Source organism: Odontesthes bonariensis, chromosome 20 (assembly GCF_027942865.1).
Source record: "Odontesthes bonariensis isolate fOdoBon6 chromosome 20, fOdoBon6.hap1, whole genome shotgun sequence".
Lineage (NCBI taxonomy): Eukaryota > Metazoa > Chordata > Actinopteri > Atheriniformes > Atherinopsidae > Odontesthes > Odontesthes bonariensis.
Window position 1 is genome coordinate 24770683 of NC_134525.1, and position 20863 is coordinate 24791545.

At 40.8% G+C, this 20863-nt stretch overlaps 1 protein-coding gene across 7 annotated transcripts in view; it reads left to right on the forward strand.

Annotated features, from left to right (window-relative positions):
• Positions 1-20863, forward strand: part of LOC142370262 (partitioning defective 3 homolog) — a 333677-nt gene that overhangs the window by 247830 nt on the left and 64984 nt on the right. For all 7 annotated transcript variants that reach the window (XM_075452746.1, XM_075452747.1, XM_075452752.1 and 4 more), the window contains 2 exons: positions 2575-2703; positions 10380-10682. In XM_075452746.1, coding sequence (XP_075308861.1) covers positions 2575-2703; positions 10380-10682 — 432 coding nt within the window. The remainder of the gene's footprint in view (positions 1-2574; positions 2704-10379; positions 10683-20863) is intronic.

The window sequence follows — 20863 nt, forward strand, 5'->3', positions numbered from 1 at the left end:
TCATAATTATTAGCATTCTCAGCCCTATCATAGAGTTTTATTAGGGCCATTTGTTGATTAATTAATCAAGTAATGTATTAGATCTGTGCTACAAAAGAGCCCACAGATTTGCTTTCTCTGCCTCTCTTGGGCTTTTTTTTACGAAGCCGCAAATGAGGATCCCCTGACTACAGCACATTCAATGGATTACATTTCCAAAGCAGTCTCTTTCAAAGAGAGGCAATTTGATCAAAGGTCCAAGTTGCTTTTAATGTAAAGTACTAAAAAAAATAATAAATACCCTGGAGAAACCAGTTTGCTATCCTATGAATGTATTTACTTCCACCTGCTCAAAGTCAACCTTGTTTGATGTCAATTTTCAGAGAAAGTTTGCAAACTGTCGAGTGAAAGCTTAGCTAGGAGGAAGGTAAAAATAAACTCCGAGCGAAGGACCATGGGGGCTGGAGCTTAATGTTTTCCCTGTGACATTGAGCAGGACTGCTCAAAAAAGCCTGTGTGAAGCATCATGATCAATGCGATGAGTTAAGTCGTGCAACACAAACACTCAATAGAATCCAGTCCTTGTTTGTGATTATGTTTATTGAATTTTACTCACTGAAGGCCACATGTGCTTTCTTCCGTGCACTTTTTTTTTGCTGCTGCTTTGTCTCATATTATTTATCAGATGTATTCATATGAGTGGGCTGATTACCATCAACCTCACAGTCGTTAACATATCTGTAATACTTGTTTTTTCGATTTAAAAAAGATTATTATTGCAGCATATACCAAGTCAGTCCATAATCCTACGATCAAGTCAGTATTTACACAGTGCTCAGTATTTCTGTTACTATGAATGACTCTTCTTTTTCATTTTCTATCAAAATATGTCAAATACATGTCGACAGTTTAAGAAGATGATATGATCATCGTGATTGTTATGACAGTACAGTGCGGCTTCAGTGCGGCTCAGGCTTGTACCAGCCCGATCCAACGCACTGTCACCAATTCAACAGGTTACTACGAGAAGCTACTTTCCACTTGCCATTTGAAATATCCCAGACCTCAGTAGGAGCTGTAAAGATGAGATATCCAACTCTAATCACATAATCTGTGATTGTTTTGGCTCATATTGTACAGTATTTCTTCTCAAATCACTTCTACTTTGTGCAGCCTGTTAGTGATTTGCTTACAAATCCTGCAAAGCATCATGGGTTTCTTGTTGAATTTGGGTTACAGGAGCTCTTCTGGAATAACATCCCTTAAATCCATCAGTTACACAAGCATTATGGAATTCTTCCTGTGACATTTCAACATTTACAACTGAGTTCTATTTGATTTCTACTGATGACGTTTGTTAAACTTCTTCTGTTTCATTCACCTCGGGCAATATTCTCATTTGCACAATTCATGTCTATACAGTGACAAGGCCCCACATCATTAAAAATAAGTACATACTATGTTCCAAGCACCACTGATCAAAGTCAGTAGCATATAGTTGAATGGTGTACAAATGAGTGACTTATGTCATTCAAAATTACTGTCACGTGCTCACGCTGGATATTTTATTTCTTAGTTTACTCTGCTGCTGTGCACTTTCTTCTAAGCTTTCTAAGCTCTTCATGTTGTGGAGCAGAAGGAAATTGCATCATACTTTCATGATATTGCCTGTGCCGTTGTCTCTTTTCAGAGAATTCACCTTTTATCTTTAGATCATGTGTGAATGTATAATGTGGGTGGATATCCACAAGCAGATAGGGGTGAGAGTCAGGATAATAAAGCTCTTGTTTTTCTCTGCGTGTGTTTGAGTGCATAGCCCTCTCAATCTTCATATTTCTAATTTCCACTCCGCATCATATTCTCACATTCTCACATTCCTCAGTCATAGTCTCAGGTCATTTAGTCACTCGGCACCAGACACGGCCGACCAGAAGAATTAAGGATAATCAGCTTAGATTATTCTCATCTCTCTGGAAAACTTTCCATTTCCATCATTAAAATGTGAAAGTTTGCATTACCATGTAGAGGATGCCTGCAAGCTGGCCTGTTTCCCTCATTCGAAGGTAGTTTATTACTTCTCTTCTAATCTAAATCACTGCTGCCCTCATTCTAAGTAAACTTTACTGCTCAAGGACAAATCGAATGCTCCACGACTTCTATTAAAAAGCTGACTTTATCCATTCAATGCAATTCACATTGGAATATACACAAGATTTTTTATTTTTTTTGCTGCGTATGGAGGCCCGGCAGGAAGCGAATTCACGATGTTGAGTTATCGTTTGATGCGGCTTAATGCATTTTGATTCCATTTATATGAAAAATGCCAAGTTATTCTTTCAATATTGAATTGGTGCCGCGAGAGACTCCTCTTTGGTTGTCTCCACAACCCAAAGAAATCTGCAGGTTTTGACAGCTTGACACTTTAATTTCCTACACAGTGTTTCACCTGAATTTCCCAGATAAGGGAAAATACATCCTCCCATAAGAAATATCCACATTGGGTTGGAAATTATCAGTGCCTGGACCTCAACTTAATACACTCCTGTCCCCTTTTTTTTTTTTTTTTTTTTTTTTTTTTTTTTTTTTTTTTTGCAGGTTTGGAAAGCACCGGAAGGATGAGCGGCCAGGTGACGGCGTGGAGAGGAAGAACTCCACTAAATCTAAAACAGAGGATGCGCAAGCAACAGCAGAGGAGACCCTGCGGATGAGGCTGGAACAAGAGAGGTGAGAACCCAGAGTAGGAAACTACCTAGCTTATAAAATTTAGGAAAGCACTAAATCTTAATCTGTGAAATGTGCTTTTTTATATATATATATATCAGTACATTAAATAAATCAGTCTGCAGTATTCACAGGAACTGACCTCCTAATGGCGCTTGTAGACCCCTGTGGATTTAGCGGGATTGAATGATGTTCATTATTGCAGTGAAATCAGTGTCGCTCAGCAATTGTCTTTTCCTGTAGCTCACCCAGGTTGTTAATCATTCAAGATTACGCTGTTCCTTTTTATCCACCTCTCTTTGCTCTATGTCTTCTGGAGTTTCTGGACATCAAGACATCCAAAAGAATAAGGCATGGAATTGGTTTGGCTCCATCCACCTCATTCCTCACAGACAAGCCTCATTTAATTCTCTCCAGTGGGGAACACAATATTGGTGGCAGGGTGAATGAAAAGACAGCTTGCTGCCTCCATTGTTCTCCACCAGCCAAATGAACTCAGTAATCAAACTGCCGTTAGTAATGACAGCTAATTGAATAGAAACAATGGAGCTTGATAGCACTCCCTCTTACACCGAAGGAAGAGCAGGGTGGATGGCTGTTCAAACTGTAGTATACAGATGCACACACTAAACTGTCACAAAGGCCCTTTTTCCCACTGAATGGAACATCTGGAGGCCTTGCACAAAAACCTGTCACACATTTCTTTTTTGGTATTCAACTATGATTTGCAGATTTGCTGGGAAGGTCCTATCCATTTAGGGTGTGAACTTCTTTGGCTGAAGGCCCAACACATTTCCCTTGTGGTGCCCTGGAGACCGGTGGGCCTGGTTCCTCATCCAGATTTGTCCTCTTTGAAGCAGTTCTCAATCAACTGTCATGCTAAGCAGCAGAATCAACACAAACATACAGTGGGCATGGCATATGTATAGTACATGCCTTCCAAACCCTCCCCACAAACGCATACACGGTATTTAAATGCTGTCCCTATTCCTTTTCCTCTCACTGCTGCCATGCAATCCATTGTACGCTGCTTTGTCTTGCAGCACATTCTCATTCCCTGTCTTGTTTGTGTCCGTTCTGCATGTCTGAGCTCTGAGCTTCCAATGCTGGAGCGCAACCTAATTCTTTCCTTTTGTACCTGTTCCCAAATCCCATCAGTCAGCTAGGCCAGGATTTTCCCTCAGTTAATGGAAAAGAAATCCTAAGGGAAATTGTGGTGGGTAATAATAAACCAACCTGCCATGAAGCTAAGTCAATATTCAAAGCATTAGGGTTAAGCAGGACGACAGCTTAGAAATCCATTATTTCTTATATGTTTTTGGTAGCACCACTGCTTTATACTCCCAAGATGATACATTTGATTGTCATAAGTCACATAAGCCATATGTTTTGATTGATTACATTACTGCCATGGAGACAAGACATTCCAGAGAGCTTTTCTGAAATAATAGATCAGATCTTTCCAGGCTTACGAAACCAGCAATTGTCAGCAATCACTGTGCGTCAGCACCAGCCAGGATAGGCCACAGCCAGCCTCCTGGTCAGCTGACATTAGTGGACATTCATTTGAGAAGATAGTTTTGACAGGGACTTTCAGTGATTTAGAATAGGAGTCAATGAAACAGAATCATTCATAAAACCTAGGCAAGGCAAGGCATCTTTATTTATATAGCGCATTTCATACTACAGGCAACTCAATGTGCTTTACATAAAGACAAGGCATTTGAACGATAAAAATTAAAACACAGTTAAAAGCAATCAAAAAACCTACACCTTCTACCCTGCAATAATGTCGCTCTGGTTGTATTCTTAAACCTTTAACCATGAACGAATTGCTGGTTTGGCCTATGGTCCTTACAAATATGTCAATCGTCAGTTATTTTAAGTAAAAATATTACCCTGCATAGACATCATGTTGGTCTCTTATAGATTGTAGATCAGGGGTATTCAACTAAAATTTAAAGAGGTCCAGTTTGAGAAAATGTCTTGAAGCAAAGGTCCGGAAGATCATAATGTCTAACTATTTAGTGTGATATATATTTAAGTAGCCAAGTAGTTGTATCAACATCTGCATGTAATCAATACCTGACGGTTAAATCTAATAAATTCAGTACAATTCAAAAACTTTTTGACAATATTTATTGTCACGTAACATAGAACTGAACATGTATGTATGGCTGCAGATAAGTATAATGTTCTCTCATTAACTAAGGAAAAGTAGGGCTGCATTTCAAAATAAGTGAAAATTAATAAATGTTACATTAATAAATGAATAATAAATATTTTTTTCCCTTTTGCTGTTTCACATCTTGACTGAACAGTCTCAATTAATTTTACAGATAATAAATCTCAACACATCTTAACAATTGAACAGTTTCTCACTTTCTTCATGCATGCATCATACATTCTTTGACAACCTCTCCATCAGTAAATGGCTTTTTGTGTTGACCCAAAATCCAAGCAACTCTGAGGAGACTCAGGATCCTGGTGGACTGGTCATATTGGGCTCTGAGAGCACTTATTTTCTGTGATCTCACTTCAGATTTGAGTGGGTATGTTTGTTCAAAACCTTTATGTTTTGTCTCATAATGGCGTTTCACATTGGCACTTTTTATAAGTGTCACAGTCTCTGAACATATGAGACACACTGCTTTAATGCTCCCAGTGGGAAGTATGAACAGAAACGAGTCTGTCCATCCCGGATTAAATGCTCTATTTTCGCTGTCCACTTTTCTTTTTTTGGAGAGCGCCATTTGTTACTTAATTTTCTCTAGCTTTCTCCATCTCACTCCTGTTTCTCAACTTTCTTCAAGTCAGTCGTCTGTATATCTCCCTTTGTTCTCTCTAACTGTATGCTATCTATCGTCTTTTCATGTGTAACTTGACTCAAACTCTTTTCTGTATGCACTGTAGGTTCGCAATGTTTACCGCCTGTAATGCACAGATTTGATTGGCTGAGTATCACGTGGGATTGGTCTGTGCGTTTCCACACCAGCTAAACTGCTACCGTAAAGACTACAAAAGCTGCGTCGGTTAAAATAGAAGCGCTCCGTCAGGTTTTATCATAGCCCTCTGTTTTTGGCCGGTTAGGTCCGGGTCCGTATGGGACGGCTTTGCGGTCCGGACCTGGACCGCGGTCCGCCTGTCGGTGACCTCTGCTGTCGATGATGTAGATGAGAGTTCTTCTAAAATGTCTCTTCTATTACTGGAGCAATTGTCAGTATGAAATTTGAATTGCATCCACTTGATTTATATTAGCATATTTACAGCATCTGTTTGCTAGAAATCTGGCAGATTCAAAACAGCTCTTGTGATTAGCTTTTTTGCGTCTCATGACGGAAGAATTCTAACTTGTGGCCAGGCTGATATAGATCTATGTTCAGCTCAAGAAAAGTAGCCATTTTCTGGCACCTTTTTGCATCTGGATTGTACCAAAGACATCTTTTTCTGAATGACTTGGGTTGTGACAACTGTGCAAACAACAAGCACCTTGACTGGATCCTGGTTCATTGTGGACTTCATTCATGCAAAGCCATTGAGGTGAATAGAAATAATGAAATAAACCCAGGAAAGATAATGGCAGTAGAGACTGTCAGTTTCTGACTTATCTCTGCACACGCTAGCCCTGAAATTTGTGGCCAAAGTGTGAGTCCACAAAGCCAGTCTGACATTGCTCCTGTTTCATTTTATGCCTGGACTGAACTCCATTTTCTCTTTTTCTGTGGCTGCTGATTATGATGTCCATTCTCTGTTATCTGCTTAGCTCCACTTGCCTCCTAATCAGCGACCAGCAGTCCGCTGCCGCTCCTCTTGTTCCCCTTCCCTCAACAAACACAGGACACGTCACTTTTTTTTTTCCAAGACAGTGGCCCGCTTCCTCTTGTTTGTTGTTGCACTTGGTGCTGACTCCAGACAAACAAAGCCCATCCAGTGTTTCTGAACTAGTCAGCACAATTTGCTTTAGACAAGAAGCAAACCTGGGTTAGACGTGAGAACTGGCTATTTTTATTTAACAAAAGCCAATTTTTTTTTTTCTATCTTCAGCATAGAGACACATTGTGCCTCCATTTGAAAAAAGAAATAAAGCAGTCTGATGCAAGCCCTGCAGGCAAATCATTCCTTTTTTTTTCTTCCAGTGATTGTGGTACCAGTTACATTGTTCCACTTTGTCAAACCATCTCATTATTTTGAGTTCAAAGGAGGGCCTAGCTGTCTGATTGGGAAGCGTGATTAGATTTGTAATTATATTGATACCTACAGCAACTTGATGTGATTATTAACACTGAATTAACACCACAAAACCAGAACAGTCATCTCTGTGATTGCATTATGGGACAAGTTTCAACACCAAGATGGGGTATTGGAGATTTGCGATTCTGCACAGACAGCTGCACGCAGAGTCATTTACTGTGCTTTGATTAGATTCAGAAACATTCTGCCCTCCATCGGCACTTCAGAACCATATGAGATTGTTTTGATAATCGTATTAAAAAGAAAATTCTATTCAAGGTGTTTACATTTGAAAGAAAGCAAATACATTCTGTTTTGTTTGCAACAGTAACAATACATATTAAAAAGGCGTGCTTTTAGACTTCTAAGTGTGCTGATTCGTGGATGAAAGTGAAGGCAACCTTTTTTTCTCCCCTTGTATCCATTCGGTAGATGAAACAAACAAACAAATGTATGGAGAATAAGTCCAACAGCTCTGGTGGATTAAATGTGAGATTGATGTAGGGTGGAGAGAACAGATTTGGGCTGCTACCAGTTCAGATTTAATTCAACCTCATTTTCATCATTAGTGTTTGTGCAGTCAAACAAACCTTTAGTAATGGTAACATTGCAAAATGCGTTTTTCATTTCAAAGAATGAAAGAATAGAGAGGACAAAATAAGCTGAAACGAAGGGATGTGGAGGAGAGTACATCCTCATCTGGCAGACACATCATTTTCTTGAGGATACGGTCAGTCAGTGGATTAGGAGCTAAACTTGAACTGACCTGATCCCTTCAGCATTAGACAGTCTAGACTGTCTGTTTGCCAGGAGGAAATGCTTCTCCAGCACAATGTTTTAAGTGAGCTCTTCCTTTTATTTCAAGGAACAATAAAATGCAAAGGGGAGACGTGATCTTCTTTTGTTTCATCAGTGGTCTTAAAATGAAAGCCCACAGTGGGGCTGCTACCGAGCACTGGAGCTTGATTGTCCCCTTCTTGGGGTTTCATTAAAAGCTACAGGGCTCTCTCCACTAAAATGTAGTATCTGGTAAGAGGAGGAGGAGGAGGAAAGAGACAGGCTGGTAATTGAGGTTGTACAGTAATAATGTGTTTAGTGTGGGCAGCACTTTCCTCTATGTTAACATGCCGGGCCATTAATTGGCTAATGGAGTATATATGGTACAAAGTAAGGGTGGTCTCTGAGGAGAAAGTAGGGGAAGGAGAGGGGCTGTGAGTGGAGCAGCTGTTGCAGGTTGTTAAAAAGAAATCCCAGTTAGCAGGTGTGGAAGGTTTGGGGCTAATGAGCAGAAAAATGGCTTCCAAATTTAGCACTGTTACCTACTACCTGTGCTATGTTTTCACGTTATGTTCTTGCAGATCTTTTGGTAAAGATTTGGACATGCAGGGAATAGAACACTAGAGAGAAGGTTACTTTCCATATGTTTAGACAACGTAATCCGTTGGTTATGATCAGAAGAAGTTTATCTAAATACCAACTCATCACAGACAGACTCACTGCCTCTTAGCCAACATTTGAGACTTTCCATCCTATCTCGTCCAAGCTGAGACAGGTTTGGATTGTAGGGATGTGAAACACACAGGAAAAGTGAGATTATCCGATGCACTGACTCAAAAGTTACAAAAAAAAGTATAAAAGTATCAAGGTCACAACACAAAATATATCAGTTGTAAAAATGTTAAAGGTAGTAATTAAGTTTTGCTTGCGTAATTTGCACAAGTTTTACTTCTATGTATTATTTCATTGAAATGTACCCATAAGCTTTTCTGTGCCAGCCTCCTGAGGCCTGGGAAAGAAGTCTCTGTTTTAGGGTGATGTCGCCGGTCTAGCCGAGGCCATTACCTCATTCCAAATGTCAATAATGCTCCTCTTTATGAATTTGATTAGTCCATGAAACGCCAGAGGGTCTTAAAATCCCAGTGGACATGGACCTGCAGTAACATCATTGTCTGGTCATTCCTGGCAGACATCTGACATCACTGTAGCTGGATAGCAGGTGAAAGAACTTTGGAAATATGTTTATGCTTATGCATTTAGCAGACGCTTTTATCCAAAGCGACTTACAAATGAGGATATAACATTACAGCGAACAATAAACTGCGTAGTTGTTTTAATCCGTTAAGCTTTTATTTTTTATTTTTTTAATTTCTTTACAAGTGGAAAAGCAAAAGCATATTCAGGGTGTACCTGCTCCATAATGATGCAATACACTAAGTCAGCTTTAAGACGTTATACTTCAGATGACTGCATATCTTGCAACATTGCATCAAGCCTCCATCAAAATCTCATTCTGCAGATAATGCCAAGAAAATGGGATTTTGTACAGCTAAGAATAAACAAGGCTGTCTGTGGAAAGGGTGTGGGAATCGGCTTAATCTGGCACTGAAAAATGGTGATTGTTTGGAAATGTCATTACTGTTATTAAAATACAGAGACATGGGAGAGAGAGTTCTGCAGGGGATTCTTACTCTGTTCCAAAGCTGTCAGTCATCTGTGAGGAGCAGCATCGGGGGTCAAAGGTTAGCTACGACCTGAGGTCATAGGGAAGTCTAGCAGCAGTGGGAGGTAGCGTGCTTGTCTCCGTGTGTGAATGAATGCTTTGCCCCACAGCACATATAACATCTGGAACCAGTGAACAGTCCAGTGACTGCTGCCTGGGTCTCCACAGTGGGAGGTCACCCCCCCCCCCCTTCGCCTGTCCTCAGACCTTCTCCACCCACTGTCCACCGCTGCTCTTGCGATGCCAGATCTCCTCGCTCTAGTGCAGCACGAGTCTCGTTAGCTGCGGACAGATGGGCATTCACATGGAACCGTTCTCTGAGACAGGAAAGGTCTGTGAAAGGGTCTCTTGTGTGCCAGTGGTCCCAGGGAGAGTTAGAGCATGAAGGGTGAGAAAGGGATGTCAGAGAGGACAAGGAGATCTCTCTTAGGTCTTGTGGAAAGCTAACTCCTTCAATAGTACTGCATGTCGGAATATATTTTTTACCACATTCAAGAGAACAACACCCCTTCAGACATACGTACAGGCTGCAAAGGAGCGCTCCTGCCTTCTGCAGTCTGGACTGATTGATTTCTGAAGTAAAACTCAAGTTTGAACACTGCTGCAAACCCCTCTCAGTCTGAGAGAGACTTATACACTCAGTCTTTTCTTTAGCACCATTTTTATGTTGCCGATTTATAGGCACATGTGCATACACACAAGCACACACACACACACACACAAAAGTGCAGGGTTCAAAAAAACAAACCAGAATGCTCGGAAAGCATAAGATCCATCATTAAAGAGTCAGTAAATATTTGGTAAGTTGATCATTCACTCTAATGAGTTCACCAAGCTTATTTGGAAAAAATAAAATCTTGTCGTAGCATCATTTTCTACTATAGAAGTACAGAAAATCATTTTGAATTTGCTTTTATCTTACATTTTATCTTCAATGTGCTTTTCTCAGAATACAGGCCAAAACAAAGGAACTTCGGGAGAAACAGGCAAAGGACAGAGAATACGCTGAGATCCAAGATGTTGTCAGCCGCACCTTCAGCTCAGACGAGGAACACACTTACGCCGGCATTGGCTCATTAGACTCGTCTGCAGATAGCAGCAGCATGGACGCTTACAACCACCACTACCACCTCCCTCAAAGTCCCCAGAGCCACCATGTCTCCTTGAATCTTGAGAGCAATGGCCCGCCCCTGGAGGCGCTGTATGCTCAAGTCAACAAACCTCGCAATGGACGTCCTGCGGTTCCAGAAAGGTAGGGGTTCTATTATGCAGGTGTTACCTCACACACACCCACATTCCTCACTGAGCAAACGCAGCTCTGCAACTTCTGCATTTCTTGTTCATTCAAGTAAAACTAACTAGCCCAGTGTATTGTTGATTTGCAGCAGTCTAGTTGATTTACATCTCATCTATAATGTATAAGCGGTGGTGTGATTTTATCATTTCACTTTCACTTGTCAAGGGTGACACATAGTTCAAAGAATGACGCTGAATTTCACACCGTGTTTTATCGCGTGCTTTATCCCACAAGGCATTTCCCAGTGTGTGCGGGAAACAATTGCAGACAAAGTACAAGAACAACAGGAACCTATCAATAATTCTCCATGTGTTAGAATTAAATTTGATCTTATTTTGTTTTGCTCGGATCGCAGGTGATCCTCCCCATCCTATCACACACAGTCACGCTGCACATATGCTTCCTAGTAGCTGATGGGGGGGCATTGGATCTTACTTTCTCATTTTGCTTTTCAGTAAAGTCAGCAGGTAAGTTGCTATGAGATAGTTCTAGCTCGTTGGGCAGCTGGGGCTACGTTTGTCAATAAAAGGGTCAGTAGCATTAGCTTATCAGGTCATTGTTTCTTTATTTCTTTTAGTTTTCCAGTTTGAGAATTGCAAAATTTTATTCGTCCTGATTCCATTCGATAGTTTACTTAATCCCGACGTACGTTTCACTTTCTAAGCTGTGGGGATAAGAGGGAAAAGATTTTCTCTCTGTGATATGCAGTGGTGACGAGTTGGTTGGCCACTATTCCCATGGTCTCCCAAAGCCTTTCAGAACATTATTGAGGGATTGGATTATTCCATCCCCCTGTGACTGACATCTGTCATTTGGCGTTTTGTGACCTTTCCCTGCTTGCCTCTGGCTGGAATAGTATTATTGTGTGTGTAACCAAGTAAGAACAGCTCTGGATGAGAAGGTTGTTATGTTTTACGGGGGATTTGAGGAAAGTTCTCCATCCTGAAACCCTCCCATGATGTTAAGAGTACAAAATGACAAGGTTATCTGAACTAAATTCACATGGCAATACAGCCAACACTTAGTGAAGGCCACTGACTCGCACGTCTAAAGTAAATGTTATCACCTTAAATTTCAAACTTCAGCTTTTGTTCATGTCAGTGTAATTATTTACCCTTAACTCGCCCACCTATCTAAGTGAAGTTGGATATGAAAAATGATGAAAAATGCAGCACTGCTTGGTGTTCTGTGATTCTCTGCATTCAGTTCGGCTTGAAACTATTGTCTCTCAAGGGAATATCGGTACACTCTGTGCAGGACATGCGGCGAGAATTTTACCATCACACATTCTTGTGACATATCATTCTCTTTTTTTTTTTACTTCACTGTCAAAGAGAATATTGTGGTTTCCACTGAGAAGAGAAGGGTTAGGCAAGGCTCCTCCTATAAAAATTATTTCTCCTCTGGTCTTTTTTTTTCATCTCGTCTGGCAACTCCATCATATTTTGCTGTAACTCATTTTAAGATTGGAGTTTGACTATTTTTTTTAAAAATATTTTTTGGGGGCTTTTTATGCCTTTTAATGATAGGACAGTTGGAGAGAGACAGGAAGCAGGGGGCAGAGAGAGGGGGAAGACATGCAGCAAAGGGCCGCTCAGAGCGGGAGTCGAACCGGGGCCAGCTGCAGCGAGGACTGTAGCCTCTGTACATGGGGCGGCTGCTTAACCCACTACGCCACTGACCGCCCCAGAGTTTGACTATTTTATACTTTTTTTTTTGTTTAGAAAAAAAAAAAAAATCCGCATTAACCTAAGTTTCTTGAAAATGCTGAGCTCTCACCTTCACCGTTTTTTTTTTGTTTTTTTTTTCAGCATTAAGAGCTTAGAGTTGCAGGTTAATTATAAATGCAAGCTTATTTTTGGTTTTGGGTCTCAGCCTCGAGAACAGCACAATATGGAGTTTTATTTGCAGGGAGAGGATTAGCTGTCACGAGCGTTGTGATTTGATTTGAAATATTCGCCATGTACAACACTGTGTTTTTGTTTTGCACCTCTTGCTACTTTGCATATCTTGTGTATGCCTGCCAAGCGGTATGCCAGCGATATTTGTAGTGCTGCCTCTGAGACACAATAATATCCACTGGCTCTTATTTTGCTCAGAGTCTATTTACAATTTGCAAAAAGAAGCTTGAAACACATTCGCATCAAGACTCATGTCACTTGCCTATCATAACAAACAAACAGTCATTTACATTTCTAAATCAAACTTAATGGAACTTTCATTGTCAAGTATGAAGAATCAGCACCACAGAAATTGCAATCATTCTGACTAATTTGTGTTTCCAAACTGCAAAATTGGACTGAAACGTTTTGACCCTTTCTCTTTGCATGGCTCACATTTGCTTCTCTTTTTAAATGCTCCTGCGACTACTTAAAGTTCAATTTTGGACCTGCAGAGATTACACACGTTTGGGATGTGAAGGACAGGGAAAGGGAAGTCGAGGAAGTTTGTGCACTGAAGGTCACACACTACTGGCTGCCAGTCAGTCTTCATTATGAAAGATGAGAACGAACAGCATTTAACCTTGACCTGTTACCTCTTTCAGCAGTTGGCCCTGGAGAACCATAGTATGATCAAAGAGTAGATTCAGGATGATACTTAAAGGGCTGTTTGAGGTTTTTTTTCTGACAGAGTCAAGGTCCATGCTCAGCAAACGCCTCGTCTCGCACACGTTACCCAAATCTCCTTAAACACTTATCAAGAAATCAAACTGACACCTACATTGCATTGCACAGTTTTTTATTATTTTTGTCAGCATTATTTATTTTTTCAGTGTGAATGAAAAGAAATGAATTTTATATTGAAAAGCTGCAAAAAACAATTCAGCCCTAGTTCGTGTCGTTGAGTAAGCACGACATCGTATATTTGTTGTGCACACGTCTCCAGATAATAAACATCCATGTCAAAACAAGGTAAACCCAGCCTTGTTTTGTTAGCAAGCTGCCATTTTACAGCACAGTAAATATTATACGGGGATATTACCATAGCAGACACCGTCTCTTGATTATCTCATGACCTCTAGAGGCAATGCAGAACTGCTCAAATCTTACATTTTAAAGACGGTTACAGTGTTGTAAATGAAGTTGAACCGAGTTGAAATTAGCTTAGAGTCTTTCCTTTACTGCCCGGCAGTATTTTCTAGGATTAAAAAAAAAAGGATTAGGCTGAACAGAAGATGTGTAGCAAGATGACTACATCTGACAAAATCTGTTTGTCACGATTTGAGTTTAACTCAGGTTAGGACCCAAATGCTACGGACCGTAGAGAGAAGCGAAGCCGGCCGGATGGTCTTTGAGGCTTTGATAAGAAAAACTGAAAGCGCTGCTGGAGCAGGACAAGTACAGAAGTACAAGAATCGATAAACTAAACAAAGAGGAATGGTTTACGAACAGGCTGACCAGAAAGACTGACAACGAAACACGATTAAAAACAATGACCTGGCACAGAACAAAGGAAAGCGGTGTGGTTGTCAAAAACTGAAGACCTTTTATAAAACAAGAGGCGAGGAAAACTCAACAGAATGCACTATGGAGGAGCTCAAGAAAATAAAATAGGAAGCAAAGAAAGTTGATATACCAGGTGAGACTGACAAAAATGAACTAAATACAAAACATAACATGACACACAAACTAAGGGCCTGGTTACATGGAAACGTTTTTCACTGTAACTGATATTTTTGCTTATCGTTTGGCTGTCGCGGCCACATGGAGCCGGCATTCTGGGTACCCCAAAACGATATTTTTGGAGAATGGGTTCCAGAGTGGGAAGATCTAGGAACGCCGCCGTTCGCGTTGCCATTGTTACAGCCAGAACGCATTTGTTTACATCTGCGTCACAGCCACATGACCAACGCCAGTGACGCATACACATACGTCAGTGACCAGAACAAAAAGCGGCTTTTGTTTGAGCTTCACGTGAGCTTCGCGCTGGTAGAAGTAGGGGCGTACACGCATGCGCATTGCTTCTTCTATTGTTCTGGTGTAACCGGTGGGGGTGGCTTACAGCGCACCTAGAGGTGTGGCGTGTGTACTGCATCATTTTCAGCAAGCGTGGCGTTGCCATGAGGACCTGATATTTTTACAGAAGCTTTCCTGTGTGTTCGCAATAATTTTCGTACTCGGTTTAAAAAAAAACCTCGTTTCATTTTCGTGTAGCTAGAGCCTAATAAACCAAAACACAAAAAACACGAGCCACCACAACGCTTATCTGAAAGAAGACACCTTGTCAAACATTAGTATGCCCAAACGCATTAGTCATTAGCAATTAGTTCCCATTTTCAGTCAGACAAAAAGCAGTTCAGATCTAGTCAGCTAATTGGAGCTCCTTGGAGGCCTTTTGTGTGGGGAAGTTGTTTTTTAACGGAGGTGGGGTTCAATTGCTCGCAATTGCCAGAACATTATAGTTTTCCATCTTTGAGTCATTTATGCCCCATGTGTTTGTATACATTTGTATTCATTTTCTGCCTTAAATAAAGGTACTCACCCATGACTGTGCGATGCTTACAAAGCTGCACCCTTGTTTACCCTCTGCGTTTCACAGAAAGAGGCTGCAGCTGGATAAATAGCCTCAGTATGTGCCTCTCTCTCTAATAGACCTTTGGTAATGGAGCCCTAATGGGAAGGTCACTGGGACTGTAAAGCTGAAATGACTCAGACCTGAGCCTATAAAACCTTGGGAGATATGAGGAGCCCTGGTTTGTGTGGGCGTCCAGAAATCCTGCCCCCTCTGCCATATCAAGTTTTTACAGTTCATCAGTGGGATCGTTGTACAACAAAAGCTCATTTGACAATTTATTACTAACCTCCCCGTTATTAGAACTGGCAGATCCAATGGTGTTTTGAGAGTGCTGTCACACCCAGTTAAAATGAAGGGCACCAATTGAAAGCTAGGATTTATTCATGTTTAGTTTTGTTACAACTATATATAGAGTAAATGTAAATATCACTTTTCATCCTAAAACCCGTGGCATGAATTTTTGTCGGGTCTATTGCCGGGTTTACGTGAAAGGGAGCCAGACGTAAACACCTGAGCACAGTGTTTTCTTTTTATATTGGTATGTTTCACCTTATAAAAAGAAGGTGGACCTCGCAAAATGGAGTGACCTCATTTCTCGACAGGCAGCTGACAAGTCAGCCCCTCCATCTGCTGAGGGACTGTGTGGTTTGGGTGACTGGCATTGGATGTGGTGTTTTAAAATGACAAGCTGACAGGTTGCCAGGCGCGGAGGGATTTGTGGGAAGCAAGCGTGAAACAAAGCATCACCTTTGAAACTTCAAGTTGATTGACTGCTGCTCCCATTACCCAGCAGAGTTTCCAACTCTCCTCAGAGCATAGGCTAGAAAGAGGGGCGCAGAGGAAGAGGTCGGAAGGAGCGGAGAGAAAAAGATATGAAGCTCACAGATTTCAGTCGTTCAAAGCCTTAAAAAATCCTTTGCAACTCAGCAGCTCCAGAGAGCCTGGCAGGGAGGCAGCAAAGGGAGAAAAAGAACCCAAAGATCTACAACTGAAAGAAACACACACTGCAGTGTTTTGCCCCCTTGCTCTTGCAACACTTCACTTCAGTCAAAACCTCCACTTTGCATGGTCTTGAATTAGATTATGAGGTTGCTAATGCATTTTCCACAGCTGATAAAAGGTCAGACTTTTCATCTCATGAGAAAGTAAGTGAGGTTCACCCTTCTCTCACCTCCCTCACACTCGGGTCTCAAAGGTGGGAAACATCAATCTGCACTGAGACACGCATCCACACTTCAGATGAAGGGCATTTCTTTCCACTGCTTCAAAAAGGCTGATTGAGCTTTCATCTTTACTATTATGAACTATGAACTTTTGACTTTGTCTTATTTCTTATCGCCATTATGGTTTTTATATGAGATAACATTACGGTCACATTCCGACGGAGACACGTATTCGTGTTTGGTTCTATTATGTGCTGCATTGTTTGAAAGCACCACTGGATGATGCCATTAAAGTAACGCTGATGAAGAGTTGAACAACAGCGTTCCATCTCAGTCAAATAGTCACTCAGCCAGTCTGAATTAATCAATTTTCATTGTTTACTGTCTCTTATTTGGTGTCTGTAATTGACTCCGCAATCAACAATCAGTCTGATTTTTATAGGCTATATTTTCATTGAGATGTAATCAAAGTGAGATTAACAACACTTTAGACTTCAACATCTGTAGCTTTGATTAAATCCTACCTCTCAATAATTCATTGGTAAACAAATTAATCTTTTACAACCCTTGCATCTGTTTTAAGACTTTAATAACAGCTCATAAGTCTCCGATAATGTTTTCTTGTTGTTTCCAAATTAGTTTAAATTGATATTTCTTTCATAAACATTCTGCTTTAATGAGAAACATGCATTAGCGGAGACGAATGACACTTTACAAGCTCACTGATATATTTTTTTTAGTCCAGGGTCTTTTGTCTAGTTTGTCTGATTCTTTCACCTTTTAGCTGTCAAATTGAATAAGACCCGAATGTGTTATTCAGCGGTTACTGAGTAGCATTTGATTCCCGTAGATTTTGAAGCGAATTTTGACATCTGCCAGCATTTTAAATTTCTTTGTCTGTGCACTGTTACATGGGTGTGAAGTTAGTGTCCTATTAAATGTGTGGAGAACTGCTTCTTTTTGTTTAATTGAGCATAAAAAAATGACGATGGGGAGAGTTCACCTGGATTGTTAGCCCGTTTAAAGAGTAAACCTTTCAATCAGATGCTTTTAGCTGCATCTGCAGGACATTACCTGCACATGACATTTCAGTCCATGGGTAAACCACCTGATTGAATATTGTATCATAATTGTATATAGAGTATAGGTAGATATTAGAATAAGAAGGTGAAGGTCTGGTGTGTGCACATCTGCACATGCTTTAGCCCTCTTTCTCCCTGCTTGCTCTGTGATGTTGTGATAGTGCGGGAGGCCTCATGCATCAAATGCACATCTGCCTTATCGCAGGAGTTCTACACAGATAGCAATGTGTATCTCCCAGGCAAAGCAAGTGAATTATTTCCCCTTTTCTTTTTTCTTTTTTCTTTTTTCTTTTTTGCCCTCCTGCTTTGGAAAGGGCCCTGTGGGATGGATGTGAGGAGATGAAGTGCACAGAAGGCAATTTATCCTCCGTTTGTACCATTACATTCATTTAAGAAAGCAAACAGCCTGAAAGCAGATCAAGAAAGGGAGAGAGTTAAGGAAGAAGGGAGCACGAGAGAGATATGTACATCCATCTTGCCTTCAACTCCACACCGAGTGGATCAAGCAGATTATGGATGCGTGTACAGTATTTGATCAACTTCCTTCAAAGCCTCGGGGACATGCATACAGTACCTAATGAATTATCACAAGAAGATGAAAGGAAAAGAAGGGTATGTACAATTTAGGTCTGCCATTCCCGAACATAACAAAATAGGAAGTGAAGATGTGGGCAGTCTGAATTTGGCCAAGGGCTTCGGAAGCCCTGTTTGTTGATCAGGCCTGAGGGCATCCCTTTCCCAGCAACCAGGAACTCCAAATAGACTGTTAATCCCCTTCCACTCTCCTGAGGGCTGCTGATGCTTGACACTTTACTTTAACTCTGTGGGCCACACACATGCATGAGAGACTCACAACACACGGGCATTTTCGTGGCCTTGCAGGTTTTCCTCGACAGTTCAGAACGAATGTGATGATTTGTTTTGAAAATGTCACAGCAACTAATTGGGAGAGCGCACACAGAGAACATGCTGTTAGCAAATGTGGGATATACTTCTGTGGAATTCAATCACTGAGAAATCCATGTTGATTGAATAACACACACTGCTGTGTGCCTGTTATGCTGATATGAGGTTCTTCTGTGAGAAACTCTAGTTTTCACATGATAGATAAGCTAATTTCACAAACCAATAACAGGTTCTCTCCACTAACATAGCATCACTGCTTTCATCTCTGCTACTCGCTGTCGTCGCCTCTCCAGAAATAGATCAGGTGAAGAGGCAGGTGACTGCGGAGTTGGCTTTTCACCATGAACCATGTTAGCAAGCAGATGACTCTCAAACCTCTATCCTCCTCACCTTCGTTTATTCATCTCTCACCTCAGCCAGAGGAAATGTAAACACATGTACTCAAGGAAGTGATGTCAGAATGGCGAAAGGCAGAGGTGCACCCTGGACAGGTCACCAGGCTGCAGCAGGACCAACACAGAGAAAATGAGATAAACAGCCGTGCACCGTTTGACCTAACATGCAGGGATTTTTTTACGGTGGGAGGAAGCTGGAGGACCCAGAGAGAATCCACACACGCACGGTGCAAACACGCAAACTCCACACAGAAATGCTCCGGCCAAGATTCCAACCAAGACTCCTCAAACTGTGAAGCAACAGTGCTAACAGAGAGATTACAGCAATAAACAGTAGTTAAACAACTCTTAAATTAGTCAGCGATAGAAAAAGTACTGAGGTTTTACAAAAGCAAAAGTACTGTAGAAATACTAATCGTTACACTCTTATATTTATATAATTCATCATGCATGTAATGAAGAGATTTTAACGAAAAAGGATCGTTTCATGTTGTAACTGATGAAGGTCGAGCTGAACATAGACTGCAATTTACGATTATTGTCATCAATTCTTCGATCATTTTTTTTCAGTTGATTGATTCAGAATCTCAGAAAATGATCTCAAAGAATCTCAGAGAGCCCACAGAGCTCATCAACAGTGTCTGCTTTGTCCATACCTGGAGCTATAAAAAGTGATGACCGTGGCAGCAAATTCACACTTTAAAGGGTGGAACTGAAATTTTGGTATTTTCCCATGAAAAAAGACCTTGTTACTTATCAAATAGAGTATCTAATTAGATGAAATAAAATCAAGCATCTCTCAGCCCCGCTTCTACATCTGGCTTAATTTTCAACACTGCATAGTATTTCACAAGCGCCTTTTTTTACGTGATTAAATGATTAAAAATGCAGTCTCCCACTTGGTTTTTCCCTAAAATCTACACAAAATCACGAGGAGCATCAAAAAAAGCTGAACACCCTGCCCTCATCAGATCCTTTCAAACTAACTGCTTGCAGCAGCTAAGATAATGCAGAAAGAAATCATTGCCTGATCTCCACTGTTCTCTGAGTAGCCTTCACATTGTTCACTGGGCACCTTTGTCAGTTTATATTATTCCAGTGATGACAGGACCTCATGCAGATTTGTTTATGATATGATAACATTAAAAAAGGAAGATGCCACATCTAATGAGACGTTAGATTTTTTTTTATCTCTGTTGGTTAAGTCTTCTGCATTGAAAAGCAGATGTCCTGAACTCTCTTTTCAAAGTGGCCACCGGGGTACAACTCTTTAAGTAGTTAGTTCATTCAAATCAAAAGCCAGCCAGTGTGGACAGAGCACATAATTCAATTTACCTTACTCCCATCTGAGCCACCGAGCCTGTATACTCGACACAGAACTGCATAAGTTCTCTCTGTTTTGGGAGCGGTGTCCGTATTCCTTTGTCAGACTGTGCCATTATTCTATCAATCCCCTATGCCTTGAACAAGCTTTCAGGGGCAAATCGGATCCCAGCAAAGCCTCTGTAATTACAGAGAGCTAGTTGGGTGAATACATCCCAATTCCACAAGACCAGCCAGCGACGCATCCCATCTGTCTTAAGCCGTCTTCCAATATTCTTCTGTGCTGTTTTTCCAAAGTTTTGGAAATAGTTGTTCCACATATCCACTTCTCCCGTTATATCGCGTTAACCACGGATCAATGATTCTTTGTAGAATGATATTTTTCTATGTTTTCTTTCAGCATTTTGATAACATTGCAGTGTGGTTCTCAGCTATTGTTGTTTGTTACAGTATGAAGCACTTTCACATAAAATGTGAGTTTCATGCAGCGCATCAAATCAAAAGCGGGGAAGATTGTCATGTTTGTACATTTTCTAATATGCAGATTATTAAGATTATTTTATTTTATTTCAGTGTTTTCTCAATGCACCTCCAGCTCCATATTGTTGGATTGACACAAACATTTTCTAGCTTTATTGTCGCATATTAATGCACATCAGCAGTGTATAACCCACAGTCATACGATGAATATGGGGCTCATTTCATCACCCCACATGGGATGAACAGCAATAAACCAGAATATATCAAGGTGC